At 41.9% G+C, this 17,895-nt stretch overlaps 1 protein-coding gene across 4 annotated transcripts; it reads right to left on the bottom strand.

Moving 5' to 3' along the window:
• Positions 1-266: 266 nt before the first annotated feature.
• On the bottom strand, positions 267-16,015 carry SEC61A2 (SEC61 translocon subunit alpha 2). Of its 4 annotated transcripts, none has more exons than XM_048963050.1 (13): positions 15,886-15,924; positions 14,120-14,187; positions 11,277-11,356; positions 10,310-10,375; positions 8,523-8,601; positions 6,315-6,446; positions 6,058-6,167; positions 5,307-5,460; positions 4,265-4,425; positions 2,729-2,926; positions 2,312-2,503; positions 2,081-2,157; positions 267-1,367 (listed from the first exon to the last, which is right to left on the bottom strand). In XM_048963050.1, exons 5-13 carry the CDS (start codon positions 8,581-8,583, stop codon positions 1,181-1,183), a joined length of 1,272 nt encoding a protein of 423 aa, XP_048819007.1. In that variant the 5' UTR covers positions 8,584-8,601; positions 10,310-10,375; positions 11,277-11,356; positions 14,120-14,187; positions 15,886-15,924; the 3' UTR covers positions 267-1,180. The 4 variants fall into 4 exon arrangements, with proteins under 4 accessions (XP_048819007.1, XP_048818998.1, XP_048818990.1 ...); XM_048963041.1 differs by having other exon boundaries at positions 11,277-11,417; positions 15,886-15,920; XM_048963033.1 differs by lacking the exon at positions 11,277-11,356 and having other exon boundaries at positions 15,886-16,015.
• Positions 16,016-17,895: the final 1,880 nt, after the last annotated feature.

Genomic DNA, 17,895 nt, shown 5'->3' with positions numbered 1-17,895 from the left:
TCAAATTAAGACTGAAAAAAAAAAAAATCAAAATATGAAACCAAAAGGGAAAAATCCACTGACTACAACTGAACAGAAAAGATTTTAAAGGGGCAAAGACTTCAGATTATCACTTTTTAAAATTCAGATCAGCTTTCAGCAGCCTTAAATATACTTCAAGAGAAAGGATAAACAGGAGAGAAGCCTTCCAGACCGGCCTCACTAACACAGTGAGTGTGAAATCACTGCATGTGAATTATGGATCTTGCACAGGGAAGACACAGGAGAGAGCTTAATTAAATAAGTTTATTGTCTAATGTTTACACTTGTTACGTTGCCACTGTAAAGTGCAACAACATAAATAAGTTTTCAGTAGGAACTTCACGTTCCCCCCTTCCCTTCTATGAACACCGCTTTAGGAACCAGGCTTTGTTCTTTAGACTCACAAAAGCAAAGTGGACATGAAGTTTCAGTGGCACAGTCTTCACAAATACATGTTTAAAACAAAACTACGGGGCTGGCTTGGCAGCATGACAGCAGTACCATGCTGTCTCATAGGAAGCCCAGGGCAAGGAATTGATGTGCCCCAGGCCTTGCAATGCAGCAAATCCACCACAAAACCAGTTCACAGATGAGATGGGTATCAGTCTCTGGTAAAATGTTTGCTTGTCCAGCCTTGGAGCTGAGGGGCAGGCGACTGGGTGGGGACACCACCAAGGAGAAGGGAGTGCTGAGTTCAATGATGGCAAAATACAAGTTAAAAAAGTATAAAAAAAAAATAAGGTACAGGCTACAAATCAACTCTTTCAAGAACACTGGCACGTGGCATTCTGAACTCAGATTAATTTTTTTCCTATTAAGGATGGGGAAATAAATTTAACATTTTTATGCTGTATGCAAAAATGTTTACCAGCGCCAAACTGATACATTTTACCATCTCACTGTAGTGTCTGAACAGCAAGGTAGATGAATTGGTTTCCAGCATTACAGGCAACATTAGATATACTCAAACAAGATAATGTAAACTTTATTCTTAAGGCAGCTGGTACTGATGCTGCACGCAGGCATTGCTCAAGGCCCATTACAGCAATGGGACATGTAGCACTTGAAAACAAGTAAAAAGAAAATAGCATCGTTGGACTAAATGACTCATGTTGTCAAAATACTTTCCCTTTCCCACAAACATGAAATGTTTGGACATCTAGAAAAATAACGCTCCTACTCCTCCAACTTCTGCCTGTTCTTTTACAAATATTTCAAAATACTGATAAATAATGGTGACTGCAAGCAGAATGCCAGTGCCTGACCCAATGGCTCCTAGAAAGTCAGCCAGAACTGAAAGGGCACCAATGCACAAACCACCAAACGCAGCTGCTGTAGGGATATACCTGGAACCAAAACATACATTCATGATCATGCATTTTCATACAAGAGTTCAGAAGCATATCTACTGTTAAAACAACCAGCTAGAATATTTAGAGACAAGCTTATCTCTGCAGCTGCAACTCTACCATTAACTCTTAAAAGTTTCTAAACCACATTTGCACAACACAGAAATTAAAATAAATATTCACTGATAGGAAAGCTGTATAAACAACTGATCACTGGTAAAGATTTTGATTCATGAGATAACAATTTGTTATTATTATTTTTAAATATATGCATGCTATTTAACCTCCACAAGACTAAGATTTGGCTTAAATACAGAGGCATAAATCTGCCTAGCGATGCAGATCTTCAGGCTTTGCACACTGAACAAAAGCCCACTTTTGCAGCATTGTTTTAGCTCAGTAATGGCAAATTAGACACCTGTAAAAGTGATGGTGTCTTCCTTTTAAAAACAGAGAAGAGACTGAACCCAAATTCCTTTGTTATTCTGCTTACACATAAGACACCCTACGTTAATCTCTTCATTAATCCTATATGCACCTTTTGCATTCCAGAGAAAGACAGCTTAATGAGAGCAATATCCTGACATCTGTAGCAGAAACAAGCTAGATTTTTCCAAGATTTTTCCAAGACCGTCTGTTCTCCTTGACACCTTCCCAGTACTCTCCATTGCCCAGTAGAGCAGCACAGCTAAAAGTCAGCATTTTCTTACCTGTTAAGCTCATGAACCATTGAAGTATCCCTGTGGCCTCTCATCACCATTTGCTGTTCCTTGAGTTGCTTGGCAACCTGCAGAAACATAATTTGATGAAATTGCTGCAGTTCTTCCACAGCCATCTGATACTTAGTCACAGTAATAACTGATCAGTAAGGATCAGTCAGTTCTAAATCAGAGGCAGTGTTTGAAAATACAGCCATTAGGCACATTTATCAGAACACCTACATCTTTTGCTGATGAACCAGACACTTCAATCCAAGTCTTCGAGAAAAAAGCGCAGGAGCCCAACATAAAAATTATATAAACGATTACATGGACAGGATCCTCAAATATTGCACCCATGGATTCTGGAGGGGACAAGTAGTAGCACAGACCACCAACAGGGTAAGAACGAGCAGGGCCGCCGCCACTCACATCCTACAGAAGAGGAAGAAGACAAGTAGGTGTTTCTCACAGACCTCTCACGTTCTAATCCTGCATTTATAGAGGAATTCCTCATCAACATTCCAAAAGCCACTTTGCCATACAATTGTCAGAAATTAAGTACTCCAGTCTTCCGCTGGTTAAATACTTGACTTTCACAATAAAGTAACATATATATACTTATATATTCTTTTTTAAAAAGGTGATTAAGGTACTTACTGCCCACTGTCCTAGTAAGTTCACCAAGAAGTTGCCACTAAAACGAACAGACAACATCTGGGAAATAACATAGAGGTTTGAAACTAAGGCAGACTGCAGAATGATGGGAATGTTGGAGGTGTAGAAGAGCTTGATGGGGTAGCTACTGTACTGCCCTCGGTACCGGGCAGACTTGATGGGCAAATCAACACGAAAGCCCTACAAGAAAGAACACAAACACACCAAATTCATTTCTGAGAAAGAAATGCTTCCTAGTATATCTACAAGTTATTCCTGAGGATATTTGTTAGATAAACAAGGAGTGCAAAGTCTGGGACAGTAAAGCCCCAAGGCTTCTTGCTACAGACTGAACTACAGACTTTAAGGATTTGTAAGTGTTACTGCTTGGATGTTTTACATTCTTTCTATAGCAAATAAGAGAGAACATTTGTAAGTAACATTTCTCTAAAATAACAATTTATAACATTTGGTTTGATGAAACTATGTAATGGCTTTTAACTGAACTGACAAGTATCAGCAGACCTGCCATGTCTCTAAGTCCTGTTTGGGGCAGGCTCCTATCCCAGTATGCCCAAGAAATTTGAAAACCAGAGAATTCAAGTTTTTTTGCTTCCACTCAGTCTGAACTGCTTTAAAGATGCATGGTTAGATACACAAACAAAACACTACAGTCCAATATGCAGGTCTCCTTTAATGTCCATTTTAGGAAATACTCAAGTTTAAAGACAAACCCCAGCTGAGGATCTAATGAAAAATCAAGGGGGAAAAGGGAACAAAAAGCCATGCATTAATTACACTTGTTTTCTAGAACAAATCTGTATTTGGTTCTTCAGCTCTGTTCAAAAGTAGTATTTTCTTTTTAAACTCAACTTCGAATATGAAGTATATTAATTGTATGATAGAACCAGAGCAGTTTCATAATCCACTTTTAGTAAAAATAACCAAATAGTGCATGTGGTGTTTAGTGGAAAGTGAGATGACATCACTGCCTGAGTACAAGTATGTGTGTCCATAACACTGAACAGCTACAATGCCACAGGGTTATGTTACTGAAGAAACACTGTTCAAATTAAGAATAAGTAAGAGCTCCTTACTCTGAATCACAGAAGGGTTGGAAGGGATCAAGGATCCTCAAGGATCATGGATCTCCAACCCCCCTGCCGCATGCAGGGCCACCAACCTCCCCATTTAATACCAGACCAGGCTGCCCAGGGCCCCATCCAACCTGGCCTTGAACACCTCCAGGGACGGGGCATCCACAACCTCTGTGGGCAGCCTGTTCCAGCACCTCACCACTCTCATAGTAAAGAGCTTCCCCAGACATCCAACCTAAATCTTCCCTCGTCCTTAACTTAAAACCATTTCCCCTTGTCCTGCAGTTATCAACCCTTTCAAAGAGTTGAGAACAAGATCTCAAGATCAGATACTTCATTTATTCTACTCTGGCAATTTCTTTTTGCAATGACCACATTACCAGGAGTATTGCCCTTCTACCAATACAGTTTCACAGCTACTACGAGAAATTTCTCTTTTTACCTGAAAATAGATGACTACAGCAAATACAAAGACTGTAGCAATCAAATTCATGAGGTTGGGCAAATTCTGTCGATAAAAAGCCTCCCGCAAGGCGCGGACTTTGTCGGTTCGCGTAGCCAGAAGATGAAACAATGCAATCACAGCACCTTCAAACTCTGTTCCTGCAGAAAGCAGAACAACAGAAGAGACTTGAAACTGTCAATTAATAACAGAGTTTTTAAAAGACCATCACATCTTTCTTCAGGATTTTTTCAAAGTGACAGGTACAAAATAAGATGCAACACAACGTCCGTCCTGTTACAGATGCATCACCACAGCGTGCTGCCTTAACTCGCAGGCTGGGAGTCTTTTCTGGGTGTAAGAGGAAGATCAGAAGGAAGAAGAAAAAAAAAAAAACAAAAAAAAACTAAAGAGGAGAAAAATAACTTCAAAAAAGTAGTAAAAAACCACAGCAGACAGAAAAACTCCAAGTTTGGTAACAATGAGAATGAACTAAAATCCTGGCTTAGGACACATGCATTAAATGAGTTAACTTCAGGATGCAAACACAGGATGCATCTTAGCTTGGTATTTACAGTCTCAGCACAACCAAACATTGGCTGAGGAATGGCAGTCCCTGAAGAAACAATCAACCTTAAAGTAACTGGGAAGCTCCAACTGCAACAGTAACCTACAGCCACAAAAACAGCTGGGTTATAAAGAGCTCCCCCAAACAAACAGAATTTAAACACCCCAATTTCTACAGATTGAGGTGTGCTAAAACAAGGTTATTTCAGTTTGGAAATCAGAAGTTTTCCATCAAGGGGCTGTAGCTCCCATTTTAGCTACTGCAATTCAAATCAACAAAAGCAAACATGCAGGTAATTTACCTTTGCGCGAGTTAAACAACGTTTCCCTCTTCAATGTTAGACAATGGATTTTAGAAGCTAACCATCACACACTAAAACATCTTTTCAAAGTCCATTTGATGCACACCTGATCAGTGTACATACAGCAGACATCCACAGAAACACATCATAACTAATTGTAATAGCACAGGTACCTCTGCCAGTGTTGATGGTAGTGGGACTAAACGCCTTCCAGACAATGGTTTCACAGATATTGGTAGCAATAAAGAGGGAAATACCAGATCCCAACCCATAACCTTTCTGTAGCAACTCATCTAACAGCAGCACAATCAAGCCAGCAACAAATAGCTGCGGGAAAAGAAAAAGAACTGAGCAGAAACAAGAATAAATCAAGTCAGGAATTGCATATTAATCTCATTTCAGTATTTTCATCATGTTGGAGAGAGCTCATTAAGTTTTAAATTGAAGTATCATTCATCCAGATTTCTGCCCCCTCACACGCACATCACACCTGCCAAAAACCTCTCCGACTTTTCAACACTGGTGCAAGCAAACAGATTACACAGTAAGTATTTATTTCTTTTGAAGTGTTTACATTTGTGCATTTACTGATTTGCTCTACAGGATAATGCCTCAAAGTTGAATTTAGAGCCTTTAGTGAGAAGTCCTCTGTGGCACCGAACAGCAGCTACTGCTTGCAAAATTCCCATATTTGAAATGAAGCAGCTACTCCCTATCTGAAATATTTATGATACTAATTATCCCAACTTTCTCTTCCTTTAAGGAAGATTTAGAATTTCTCATATGTAGACAGATAGATATGAAGGATGTTGCTTCGCAGCATTAAAATAAATTAAAGGCAACCAGAACACAGAAGGATTTTTTCCTTCCAACCATACTACATCTAATCAGCTTTAATTACACAAAGAATAGCTCACTACAAACCTGAATTATAATGAGAAGGCAAATGCCAGCACCCATTTCAGCAGGATCTCCATACATTCCAGTCATAACATAGACAATGGCTTGCCCAATGGTAATAATCATCCCAAATACTGCAACAGGACAAGAAGAAAATCTTTATTAAATGACAAATTTCCTGAATTCACCTATCAAAGAAATTCACGCTCCGTGTCTCTGAAGCGGACTGGTTTCCCACGAATAAAACTGTGTTCAATAACTTGAATCAGAACAGTGCTTACGTTTCTGAGCTCCATTGAACAAGGCTCTGTCTTTCGGCGTATCACCGACTTCAATGATCTTTGCTCCAGCTAGCAGCTGCATGATCAAACCAGAGGTCACAATGGGAGAGATACCCAATTCCATCAACGTACCTACCAGGAAGAAAATAGAAATGCAATTAAAGATCTTCCAGGCTGGATGTGGCTCTGGGCAGCCTGGTCTGGTGGATGGCAACCCTGCACACAGCAGGGGATTGAAACTAGATGATCACTGTGGTCCTTTTCAACCCAGGCCATTCTTTGATTCTCTGATTCCTAAAGGATTATTAGGCCTGTTAAAAGATTTTAGCTAAAGAATGTTTTTCACAGCTTTTGAAATGTATATTTCAGTACAGGCATACTCTCAACAAAGCCCATTATCAGCTCACAGAAGGGGGCTGTGTAAAAATCTGTGATATCTAAGGCAAACTGAGGTGGCTTTTCACTTTATGTACCTTTGTGGTACAATGTGGGCACTGCAGGTAAGCACACACAGAACCTCAGTGCTTTACACAGTCAGCTTTTTGGCGTACCGTACCAAGAAACCTCTACCAGAAGCATCTTCTACTGCTTCAACTCCCATATTTTGTTCAGTTTAATTGTGAAGACCACAAGATGCTGCAGATCCACAGTGCTTGATAACACCAATCTCCAAACCACAAACTCTATAGATGAGTGCACTGAAGTTTAGGACTTAATGAAACAAACACATGGTTAAGATGTTCTACTCTGCCATCTCACCTACTGGCACAATGTTCACCAAGCTAACAACTTTCAAATGCAGACAACAGGAAGACACAACTTCATAAAATATTACTTCTGCAGCACACAGGTTCATTTCCAGAAAACCTGCCTTCTTTTTCCCCCAGCCTTTCATTCAATGTAGTAACAGCTGGGCATCAAGCACTCCACGTGCCACAACAGAACCACCACCACGTGTTCTATGCAGATATATTCTCTGCAAGATGTTGTTAAACTACTGATATCTGCTTGAATTATACTATAAAGTGGTATGAGAGCAGAACTGAATTTACCCAAAGCAATTAAATTCATTCATAAACGCATTTTATTCTGACATTGTCACAATACTCATCAGAGAGATAAAAATGAGAATCAATACAAAATTCCTTAGAACTCTGAACTTAAGAGCAATTCTGCTCTCACCTGTAGCACAGCAGTGTTCCATCCTAAAATGACCATGATTATTATTAAGAGAATAGTATTTAGCCACAAGAGACTTGCAAAGTGTCAAGAAGAACCAGTGAAAGGGGAAGCATGGCCGACATGGCTGTGTGAAAGGTCAAAGGAAGCAGAAATGGTGTATAACAGATAATCAGACAAGAAGCTCATCTACCCTCACATTCAATTTAAAGGGACTCCTCCTCTGCAGGAAGTATCATGCTTTAATTCCCTTTTCCTGCACACACTGAGCAATTTGCTCAGAAACTGCTGCTGGCAACCTTTGCCACTGCTTGGTGCAATGTAATGTAATTATCTTCACTGCTGTGACGTTTGCCTTTCCTAAACAGTTCCTTCACATTACAGGTCCCATTGCTTCTCTCACTTCCAGCCACTTTGCCAAGGTACAGATGAGGTCAGTAACCTTACTTAGAGTCATGCAAGACAAGTCATGGAATCTTAAAATCCTGACTTCCAGCATTAGTTTAATACTTTTACACATTATTTTGGGCTCCATTTGTCTTTTCTACAGTAAACTACTTCGGGTTTGCTACAAAGTAAGCTTAATCACTTCTGCCCTTAGCTTTCCAACCTACACAATTACTACTACAATTACTACCTGTAATGCTGCAGAAGTGTTATGAGGTATAACCAACTTGCACACACAAAGTATTTTCCTTCATAATTAAGAGGAGAAAAGACCCAATGTTTCACATATAATCAGAAAAAGATTGCTTTACAGTAGGATACAGAACCATCCTGGAAGTTGAGAATCAAGATGCATCTCATTTGAGCATCAAAGGCACTTCCATTCCTAAGACAAAATCCACCTCAGGTATCATTCATCACATCACATCACATCACATCACATCACATCACATCACATCACATCACATCACATCACGGTGTTTCAACATGACAGCTGGGCTTTGTGAAATTTTACACCCAATCATTTTTCCTCACAGGCTGTTTGTACCCATAAAAAGAAGAGAAAAGAAAGAATTTACTAACCTCTGTTTGATGCAAGAATGACTCGCATCCAGTAGAAAGGATCTGCTGAATCTGATGACATGATTCCAAATAAAGGTATCTGCCAAAGCACAGAGCAATATTAAACAGATATATGAAGAGAGCTTACATTAATCTAAGAACCTTAACTCGTAATGATTCAACTGCTACACTGTTCAGTATAATGAAAGCCAACCATCTTCTGGTTTTTAAATTGAACCAGATCACACAACAGTGTTAAGTGACAAGCACTGGCCAGATTACTGCAGATGAAGATGTAAGTGGTTGCCATAAGCAGCCATAGAGTACCTCAGCCCTGGAAAAATATCCAAGGAAAGAAACACAAAATAAATAGGTCAGATACCAAAAATGATTAAGAGAACAGAGCACCTTCCCACCATGATATTCCACTGCTTATGAAACACTGATACTCCAGTACTTATTTCACCACAATTTTTGCAGTAGAACAAACTGTAGCCAAACATCTTTGAGAAGACATAAGAAAGCAGGGTTGTTTTGTTTTGATTTTAAACAGCCCTATACAAAATTCCTTTGTAGAACAAATTAAAGATGAAGTATAAATTCCAACATAAATATTTTCCTCCACCAACTCTGAATACCAACTCTACAGCTGGGAATGTTTTAAAGCATCCTATATGGAGCTGTACAAGTCGGCCAAGTTTATACTGAAAAAAGACATCAATTTTCCATATGTCAACACTGAAGGACTTTGAGTTCTTTAAAACTCAATCACAAAAGAAGGCCCAGGCAATCCTTTAGATTATTTCCTGAAAACTCTGCTATTATGCTAACTATTTTCAATTAGTTACCATCATCTTTTGTACAGATTCAAATCCTTAATTATGCATATATATAGCAGCTAAGAAACACAAATAAAATCCACACTCTTCTCTGTCTGGTATCATTCCCACATCCTCTGTTGAAAAACAGACAGGTTTGGGCCTTTTAATAGCCCTTCAGTTGTAAACATACAAATTATTAAACTGCTGCTACAGAATCTGACTGCAATGGCTAAGTTCAAGTCAATAAATAAATAAAATAGAACATAAAATGCCTAAGGTTGAAGATGCCTGCTGCTTCATTTTAAAGGATCTGGAGAGTCTAAAAGTGCTAAAATAAATAAAGTAATGCATGGACTTTCAGTTTCTGCAGTATCTGAATATTCAACAAACAAACTATGTGTTTATAACCCTAGTTTCCAGGAACTCCTGCAACTATGAATGAATGCAACCATAAACTTTTACAAAGACCTTGGGGGCAGGTAGTATCCTCATCAATATATTCAAAAAGTCACATTCTAAATGTGAACTTAAACACCTCAGGACAAACACCTTCCCACAGTCTCTGCAATCTTTTAGCTCGTTCAAGAAGGATCAGGTAAAAAAAAGTCATTTCTGTTCAATCTCATTACTGATTGTTCAAAGCAGTGAACTTCAAAGCTGAAGTTCAAATTTAGCTATGAACAGAGGCTAAAGAATGCATAAAACTGCTCGGCTTGCTTGGGTTACTCAATGAATATTTGCTTTGCTGTTTATCCTGCAGTCAGTATCACTGTTTCATAGGACATCTCACATCGTAACAGCAACGTATTAATTTCTGAAAACATATACATGAATAATAAAGATTATTTTGCATACACAGTCTTCATTCATTAGCAATTAAAACACAAAACTGAAAGCAGATCAACACGAAATGAGAAATTCTCACACGTTCAGCATTTTACATACAGAACACACCCTTTCTGAAACACGGAATACATCCATACGTACCTGACAGCACACTAAGAAAATGAAGAGAGTGATGGCTGTCCATAGCACCTTCTCTCTGAACTGGATCTACAGAACCAATTATGGATATTATTGAGTTAATTGCATTTGGTATTTTCACTCTACTTCACACTAGAGCTAGATGCTGTATTGTTTGGAACTAAATGTGAAAGATACCGAGCCAGACGGCAACATTTCTCATCAGGAATTATTTTTAATATGATTTCAGATTTTTTAGAGTGACAGCCATGGGCTCAAAGACAGCTTGCATGGGATCTGGCAGTGTGCCTGACACTCAGACAGTAGAACACGTTTTATATATAGTATCCTAACACAGTGAATATTTACCAAAAAACAACAGCATGGCTAAATGTGGACATATCAGAACAAACATGAAATACTAATGTAAAAATCCTTATCTGCTGTGATTTTATCTCTAGGCTTCAACAGATTGACAGCACTGTTTTTTAAGGCTCGAGTTGCTCAAGTGCTGTAAAGTTTTTAGAGACTTAACTGCTAAAGGCAAGTGATTAAAAAACAGAAGAACCATGAGTTTTGGATTAGAAATCAGAGCAGAGAAAGAAGTTCTTCAAAAGTTGTTGCAGGAAGCTTAGATTCACCATTATGTTAATGGAAACAGACTACAAATTTTAGAGGCTTTTTCCCCCTCCAAAGTATTTCTATGGATGTACATTAGGTATTACTTTTACAAGATGGACAGATCAATGATCATCAGTCAGTAGTACATTAAGAGATCCCCATGGTCACAACACACAAACCACTCTATGATTCTATGATACGAGTCCATGATTTGAGGCAGAATGCTGCAACTAGTTCCACAAAAGAAGAACCATGAGGTTTAAATTTGAAAGAGAGAAAAGACAAAAGTACTGAAAGCCTGAGACAGAAAGAAAAGCACTGGAAGAGACCAAGAGAGAGCCCTGTTGCAGTGCTACATCCAAGTTCCCACCTCTCCTCCACGGACTGTAAACACTGGGATGTGTGTTCACTGCAGACAAGAGCACAGCAGCTACTAAAATGAGACATGAACTGACACACAAAACAGATACAGTGTAAGTAACACATTTCTGCTTCCAACCACTGATGCTGCCTGTAGAGAAGTAACAAGAGAAAAGGTTAGTGGCTAGTTTTATAGGCCCTGAACACCCACAAACAAGAATCTGTAAACTGAGGCAGCAGGACAACTCCCCAGACAAAAGGAATTCAGAATTAGTCTGCAACTTTGTAAGTGAAAGCATACACTTAATTTGAGGCAAAGTAGTTCCAGTAATTTAATGTATTTACTGATACAGACTCACTTCTAAAAGAGGCCAGATGCTAAAAATACATACAGTACAAAGTTAAAAAAAGAAAAAGTGACAGCAGCAAATAAATCCAGCGTCTTGTCTTAGATTTTATGAAGTGCTGACCCACTTTGCCAAGCGCTGTTTCAATTTCATTGTTCAGATTTAAAGTGCAGACTTTAAAAAAGAAAAATGTTGAGCAGAACAGTTTCTGCAGCCCAAAGCTTAACGTTGGCTTCTGGGGTATCAGTCTCCTCAACTACCCTGGCCCTCAAGTCAATTAAAGTGAGCATTAGAGAAATCCTGCAACACCCAAATCACACTTGGCTCACAGGGAACGGCCTCTGTGATTCAAAGAAACAAAAAAGAGAAAAGAAAAAGGAGGCACTCGAATCCATATGCAAAAAGCAGCAAAATACCAACTGGTACCAAAACATTCCAGCCACAAACAACAACGAGCACAAAAAGTGTGCATTTCACTGTCTGATCAGATCCTACTGGACATTTTCTTCTTTTGGTATTTTTCTCACTTACAGCTCATAAAGATAAATGGACGTGAGCCCCATCATCCTGGTGTTCTGTACACTGTGTTCTACTTCATGTCTGTGAAGTAGCTGAGAGATCTGTGCGTGCAGCATGAACAAACATAACAACTACAAAAAAGCAGCACTTGCTTCTGTCAGCCAACATCTCTAAATGACAAAAGCAACACTCCCTAGTGACAGAAAAAGCCCACTTCCTTCAAAAATAATGGGAAAAGGTCCAATGAGAGCCCACCTGCATGAAAACCTTGTGCTCTCTGCACAATCAACAATCACTGAACTTAAGCTTAGAGATTTTTTTTTCTAGTTTATTATCTTTGTTTCTTGTCCCAGCCTTAACCAGCCCACTAAAATAATTACTAATGATGCCTGCCAGTGACAGCTTGCAAGAAAACAATAAATACAAAAGACTTGTTAAACAGAACAGCCTAAGTCGCTTGATAGACTATACATAAGCAAGGAACATTAAGTAAAATGGTCAAAATACTCTTCAGTCTTGGGAAGGACGTTCCCTAGTATATCCTTCACTTCAAATTTGTACAAAGCTGGCAACAGACAATCACTGCTTAGCCAGTGACCTAGATAGCAAAAGAGACAAAATGACCCAAGTAGCAAGGACAACAACTGCTCTGGGCATCCTTCACCAGCTGATGGAGGACGCCGACAAACCATGTCTCTCCCCCTATTCTTTCCTTCCTCAGAGAAAGGAAGAAACCAAGAGAAAATCACAACTGTTGCAGAGCTTTACAGAAACTTCAGTATCTGTAGATTTGTCTCAGCTGTCTCATCAACCCCACTTCAATACAAGAAATGGGACAGATGGATGTAACAAACTCATTCAAAAATATGCCATAAACAAACACAAGAAGATTGTACTGAAGTTGAAAGCTGCAGAAACACAGTGGGTTATCTTCCACTCGATCAGGTGCATCCCAATCTTTGCACAAGGTCTGGCTCTGGAGACTCAAGAAGCCTTTGTCTGAGTGGTATCACTTGCCTGAAGATCTGTCCCGAGAGGGAAAGACAGCTTGGAATGGCAGATAAGGCAAAGAGCCAAGGGATCAACCTTCTTAGAAATAAGTCCCAGAGGGGGACAATCTGCAGTTTTTACCATATCTTTACCATTCAAGCCAGCACGTGGCTACCAGAAAAATCATCTCTGCATCCAGACCTAACCCTCAGGAATCTCTCAACAGTGTGAGAATATTCTCCAGGACGGCACCATGCTCACAGGTACGGATTTCTTTCTAACAATAAAAATCAGAATTTACCTCTTATTTTCTGGTGTGGCTGGCATGAAAATTCCATAAATTAGCTACTCTAATTCGAATCTTTGTCAGCTAGGTGATACATGACTGTTTGAGTATTAGTAAAAAAGCTTATTTTCACTATTATTATTATTTTTGACAGGGACAGTCTCTTCCTATCTACAGAAATTAACTATTTTTGATCTAGAAAACAGGCAAAGAAATGGGTTCTAGGGCTACAGGGATAGGTCAGATGTAAATGAACTCATTTCATTGGTCTCAGAACAGAGAGAAGCATCACAGCTAGTAGGTTATGTGAACCTTATCACAAACCACCTCATCAAGTGCAAAAACGGCTTTGGAGGAAAAACTATTTTGAGGGAAAAAATCCACAGGAAAAACAGCCTGAAAATTCCGTTGTGGTATGTTAACATCGATGTAGTTGTAAGGAACTGAATACAATAAATTCAGTCCAGAGATAAGACATTTAAAAACCAAACTGAGTTAGTACCGTTAGCATATGGAAGAATTTGATTTGCCAGAAGGCTGTCAGGAATTCATTATGATGATCATCTTTTGCCTTAATGTGGGTTTCCTTTCTCCCAAAGGATATGCCCTACCTTAGGGCCCACTATCTGCATTTGTACTGTGGTGTGGAGTTGAACGCATTATTCTCTTATCTGAGAACACATTAAGGTAAAAACACAATGTAGCACTCACCTTTCTTTCTGGCTTCTGGATTTCAGGTAAAACTGCACAGAATGGCTTAATAACTTCTAAAAATTTAACTGTTGTAGAAAAAATGAACAAAACAGGAGTAAGAAGAAAATATTCTACTGAACTTATATGATTTATAAAGCTTCATACTTCATATAACTTCTAAGGAAAAAAATAAAGCGTAAGAACACTACAGGTGAATTACTTCATCAACACTCATTAACTGAACATGTGAGAAGTAATGCATTTCTTGAAGGAAGTGAAAAATGAACATGAAGCACAAATGACTTAGCTTGGAAGGGACCTCAAAGATCATCCAGTTCCAGGCCTCTGCCACAGGCAGGGTTGTCACCCACCAGACCAGGCTGCCCATGGCCCCATCCAGCCTGGCCCTGCACACCTCCAGGGATGGGGCATCCACAGCCTCTTTGGACAGCCTGTGCCAGTGCCTCACCTCTGAGTGAAAAATTTCCCCCAACATCTGAACTAAATCTCTCCTCTTTTAATTCAAATCCTCAGTCCTATCACTACCAGACTGTATAGAAATTTTATCTCCCTTCTGCTTATAAGCTCCCTTTATGTACCAGAAGGCTACCGGGTCTCCCCCGAGCCTTCTCCAAGTAGAACAACCCAAGCTTCCTCAGCCATTCTTGACAGAAGATGTTCAGCCCTCTGAACATCTTTGTCTGCCCTCCTATGGACCTGTTCCAAAAGCTCCACACCTTTCCTGAGGTCCAGACCTGGATGCAGCACTGCAGGTGGGGCCTCAGAAGGGCAGAGCAGAGGGGGACAATCTCCTCCCTCTCCCTGCTATCACCTCTCTTCTGCTGCAGCCCAGAATACAGTTGGCCTTCTGGGCTGCAAGAGCACTCTGCTGGCTCACATCCACCTTCTCATCCACCTGAACCCCAAACCCAACTCCACAGAGCTGCTCTCAATGACTTCTTCTCCCGCTCTGTACCCTTGATTGGAACTGCCCGACCCAAATGCAACGCCTTGCATGTAGCCTTGTTACAACTCATTAGCATCTCACTTTTCAAGCCTTGGAAACGTAGAAAAGAATTTTCAAGAGATTGGCCCAGCCTTTGTTCCACGGCCAGAATCACCTGCGATGCAGCAGTGAACTGAATCACATCCCACCTAAAAATACCCGACTCAGCGCCTCTGTCAAGCACAGAAGCAATGGATGCAACTACCTAGGAAATAATAGGCATTACGCATCTATTTCGATGACGGGAAAAAAAAACCACTGACATATCTTCAGATACCTTCAAATCGCTGCAACACGTATTCCGACCGAAGTTTTCGGGATTTAACTTCTACAACTCCCTCCGCAGTTTCTCCGTTAAAACCGCGGCACGGCTCAGCAGCCTCGGCTCTTTGCTACGAAAACCCCAACAACCCGAAGCACGGGGCGGGCGGTTTCCCTGCCAAACCTCCCGCAGCGCTCCCAGCCCGCTACGCGCGGCTCTCCACAGCCGCCAGCCGCGGCTCCCCTCACAAATCCGCGCCCCGCACCGCGCCGCGTGTGGAAACGCCGCGCCGATCCCCGCGCACACCGCCGCGCCCGGCTCCTCCCGCACCGACCGCCCCTCACACGGCTCCCCGTGTCCCGCAGGAGCCGGCCAAGGCGCCACGTCCGACCCGAGAAGCTGGACGCGACCCGCCGCCGAGCCGTGAGGTGGCCGGCTCGCCGCCCTTCACTCCCCCACCGCCCCCTCCGGGCCGCGTTCTCCCCTCGCTGCGGCCGCCCGCGCTGCCGTACTCACTGCCCATGGCGGCGGGGCCGGCCGCTGCCTCACCGCTGTCAGCGCCGCTCCCCTCCCCCACCGCGTTCCCTCCGCCGCCGTCACGTGACGCGGCGCGCAGAAGCCCGCGCAGGCGTCGCTGCGGCCGCCTCTGCCCGCTGCCTGCCGCCGTGCCGCCGCTCCTTGGGCTGGGTGGAAGTCCGCGAGAATTCCGTTTCGCCGACGCGTTGCCACAATCGTTCTGAACGGTTTTATTCAATAGCTTCGCTCAGCTGAAATCGCTTAAACAAGGCTTTTTTTCATCCAGTTTGTATAGTCGTAATTTCACAAGCGCTACCGAGTTTCCCCGTGGCAGTTAGGCTCACCTGTAGTTTCCTGAGTTTTCTGATGACAGCAGCATGAACAGTTTGAAAGAACTCCAAGATCATCCAGTCCAACCCCAACTCACCCCCGCCGTGCCCGTGAATCACAGAGTCATAGAATCCTAGAATCAGAAAGCTCCAAGAACGCTGAGTCCAACCGTCCACTACCGCCAATGTCCCCCCTACCCCACGTCCCTCATTGCCACATCCATCCTTTTCTTGAGCATCTTCAGGCGCAGTGACTCCACCACATCCCTGGGCATCCTGTCCAATGCCTCACCACTCATCCCGGGAAGAAATTGTTCCAATATCCAACCTGAATCTCCCCTGGCACAACTTGAAGCAATAGCCTCTCATCCTACTATTGATACCTAGGAGCAAAGGCCGGCCCCCCCTCACCACGACCTCCTTTCAGGCAGTTGTAGAGAGCAATAAGTCCTCTTCTGAGCCTCCTCTTCTCTACACTGAACAATCCCTGTTTCCTCTGTCACACCCCTGAAGATTTGGGCTCCAGACCCCTCACAGCTTCATTGCCCTCCTCTGGACACGCTGCAGTGCCCCAGTGTCTTTCATATGGTGAAGCACCTAAAATTGAGCACAGTACCGAGGTGCACCTTCACCAGTGCTGAGTACAGACAACAATCACCCCTCATGCCACCAGTAATTGGCCTTACATCTCACCTTGAGATGCCTCATCAGTAAGAGTGGTGTCCCTTAGGGATCAGTACTGGAACCGATGCTGTTCAGCGTCTTCATCAGTGACATCAACAGTGGGATCAAGGGCACTCTCAGCAAGTTTGTGAATGACATGCCTGAGCAGTGGGATAGAATTCAGAGAGACCTAGACAGTCTTGAGAGGTGGGACCAGGTGAACCTCATAAGGTTCAACAAATTCAAGTCCAATGTCTTGCACCCGAATCACAGCAACCCTTACTGTCTGTATGAGCTGGGGGATGTAAGGACGGAGCACAGCCCTGCCGAAAATGACTTGGGGGTACTGGTGGACAGGAAGCTTGACATAAGCAGCAACGTGCACTCGCAGCCCAGAAAGCCAACTGTATCCTGGGCTGCATCAAAAGAACTGTGGGTCAGCAGGGTGAGGGAGGTGATCCTGCCCCTCTGCCCTGAGCTGGTGAGACCTCACCTGGAGTACTGCATCCAAATGTGGAGTCCTCAGTACAGGAGAAACATGGACCTGTTAGAGCTGATGGCCACAGAATTGCTCCATGGAATGGAACACTTTCCCTACAAGAACACACAGAGATGTGGGGATGTTCAGCCTGGAAAAGAGAAGGCTCTGGGGAGACATGATAGAAGCCTTTCAGTATCGAAAGGGGGACTCTAAGAAAGGACAGACTCTTTAGCATGATCTGTTGTGATAGGATAAAGGGAAATTGATTCAAACTATAAAAGGAGAGATTTAGATTGGATAAAAGGAAGACATTTTTTACAGATGAGATAGAGAGGCACTGGAATGAGTTGCCCAGACTCATGAATGAGTTTCAGGAGGTTTCTTGCAATTAATATGGGTCCAGATTTTTAGCTGTACTTATCAGTTCCAGCTGACTGGCTGGCTCTTAGCAAACCTAGACACATGCAAGTTACTGGTCCATTTTATCTGAAGGCTGATAAAAGAGCCAGGAGGCTCCTTCAATCTATCCTAACACAG

Source organism: Lagopus muta, chromosome 1 (genome assembly GCF_023343835.1).
Source record: "Lagopus muta isolate bLagMut1 chromosome 1, bLagMut1 primary, whole genome shotgun sequence".
NCBI classification, from domain to species: Eukaryota; Metazoa; Chordata; class Aves; order Galliformes; family Phasianidae; genus Lagopus; species Lagopus muta.
Note: the sequence above shows the minus strand (reverse complement) of the source record. Positions and strands in the feature narration are given on the sequence as shown.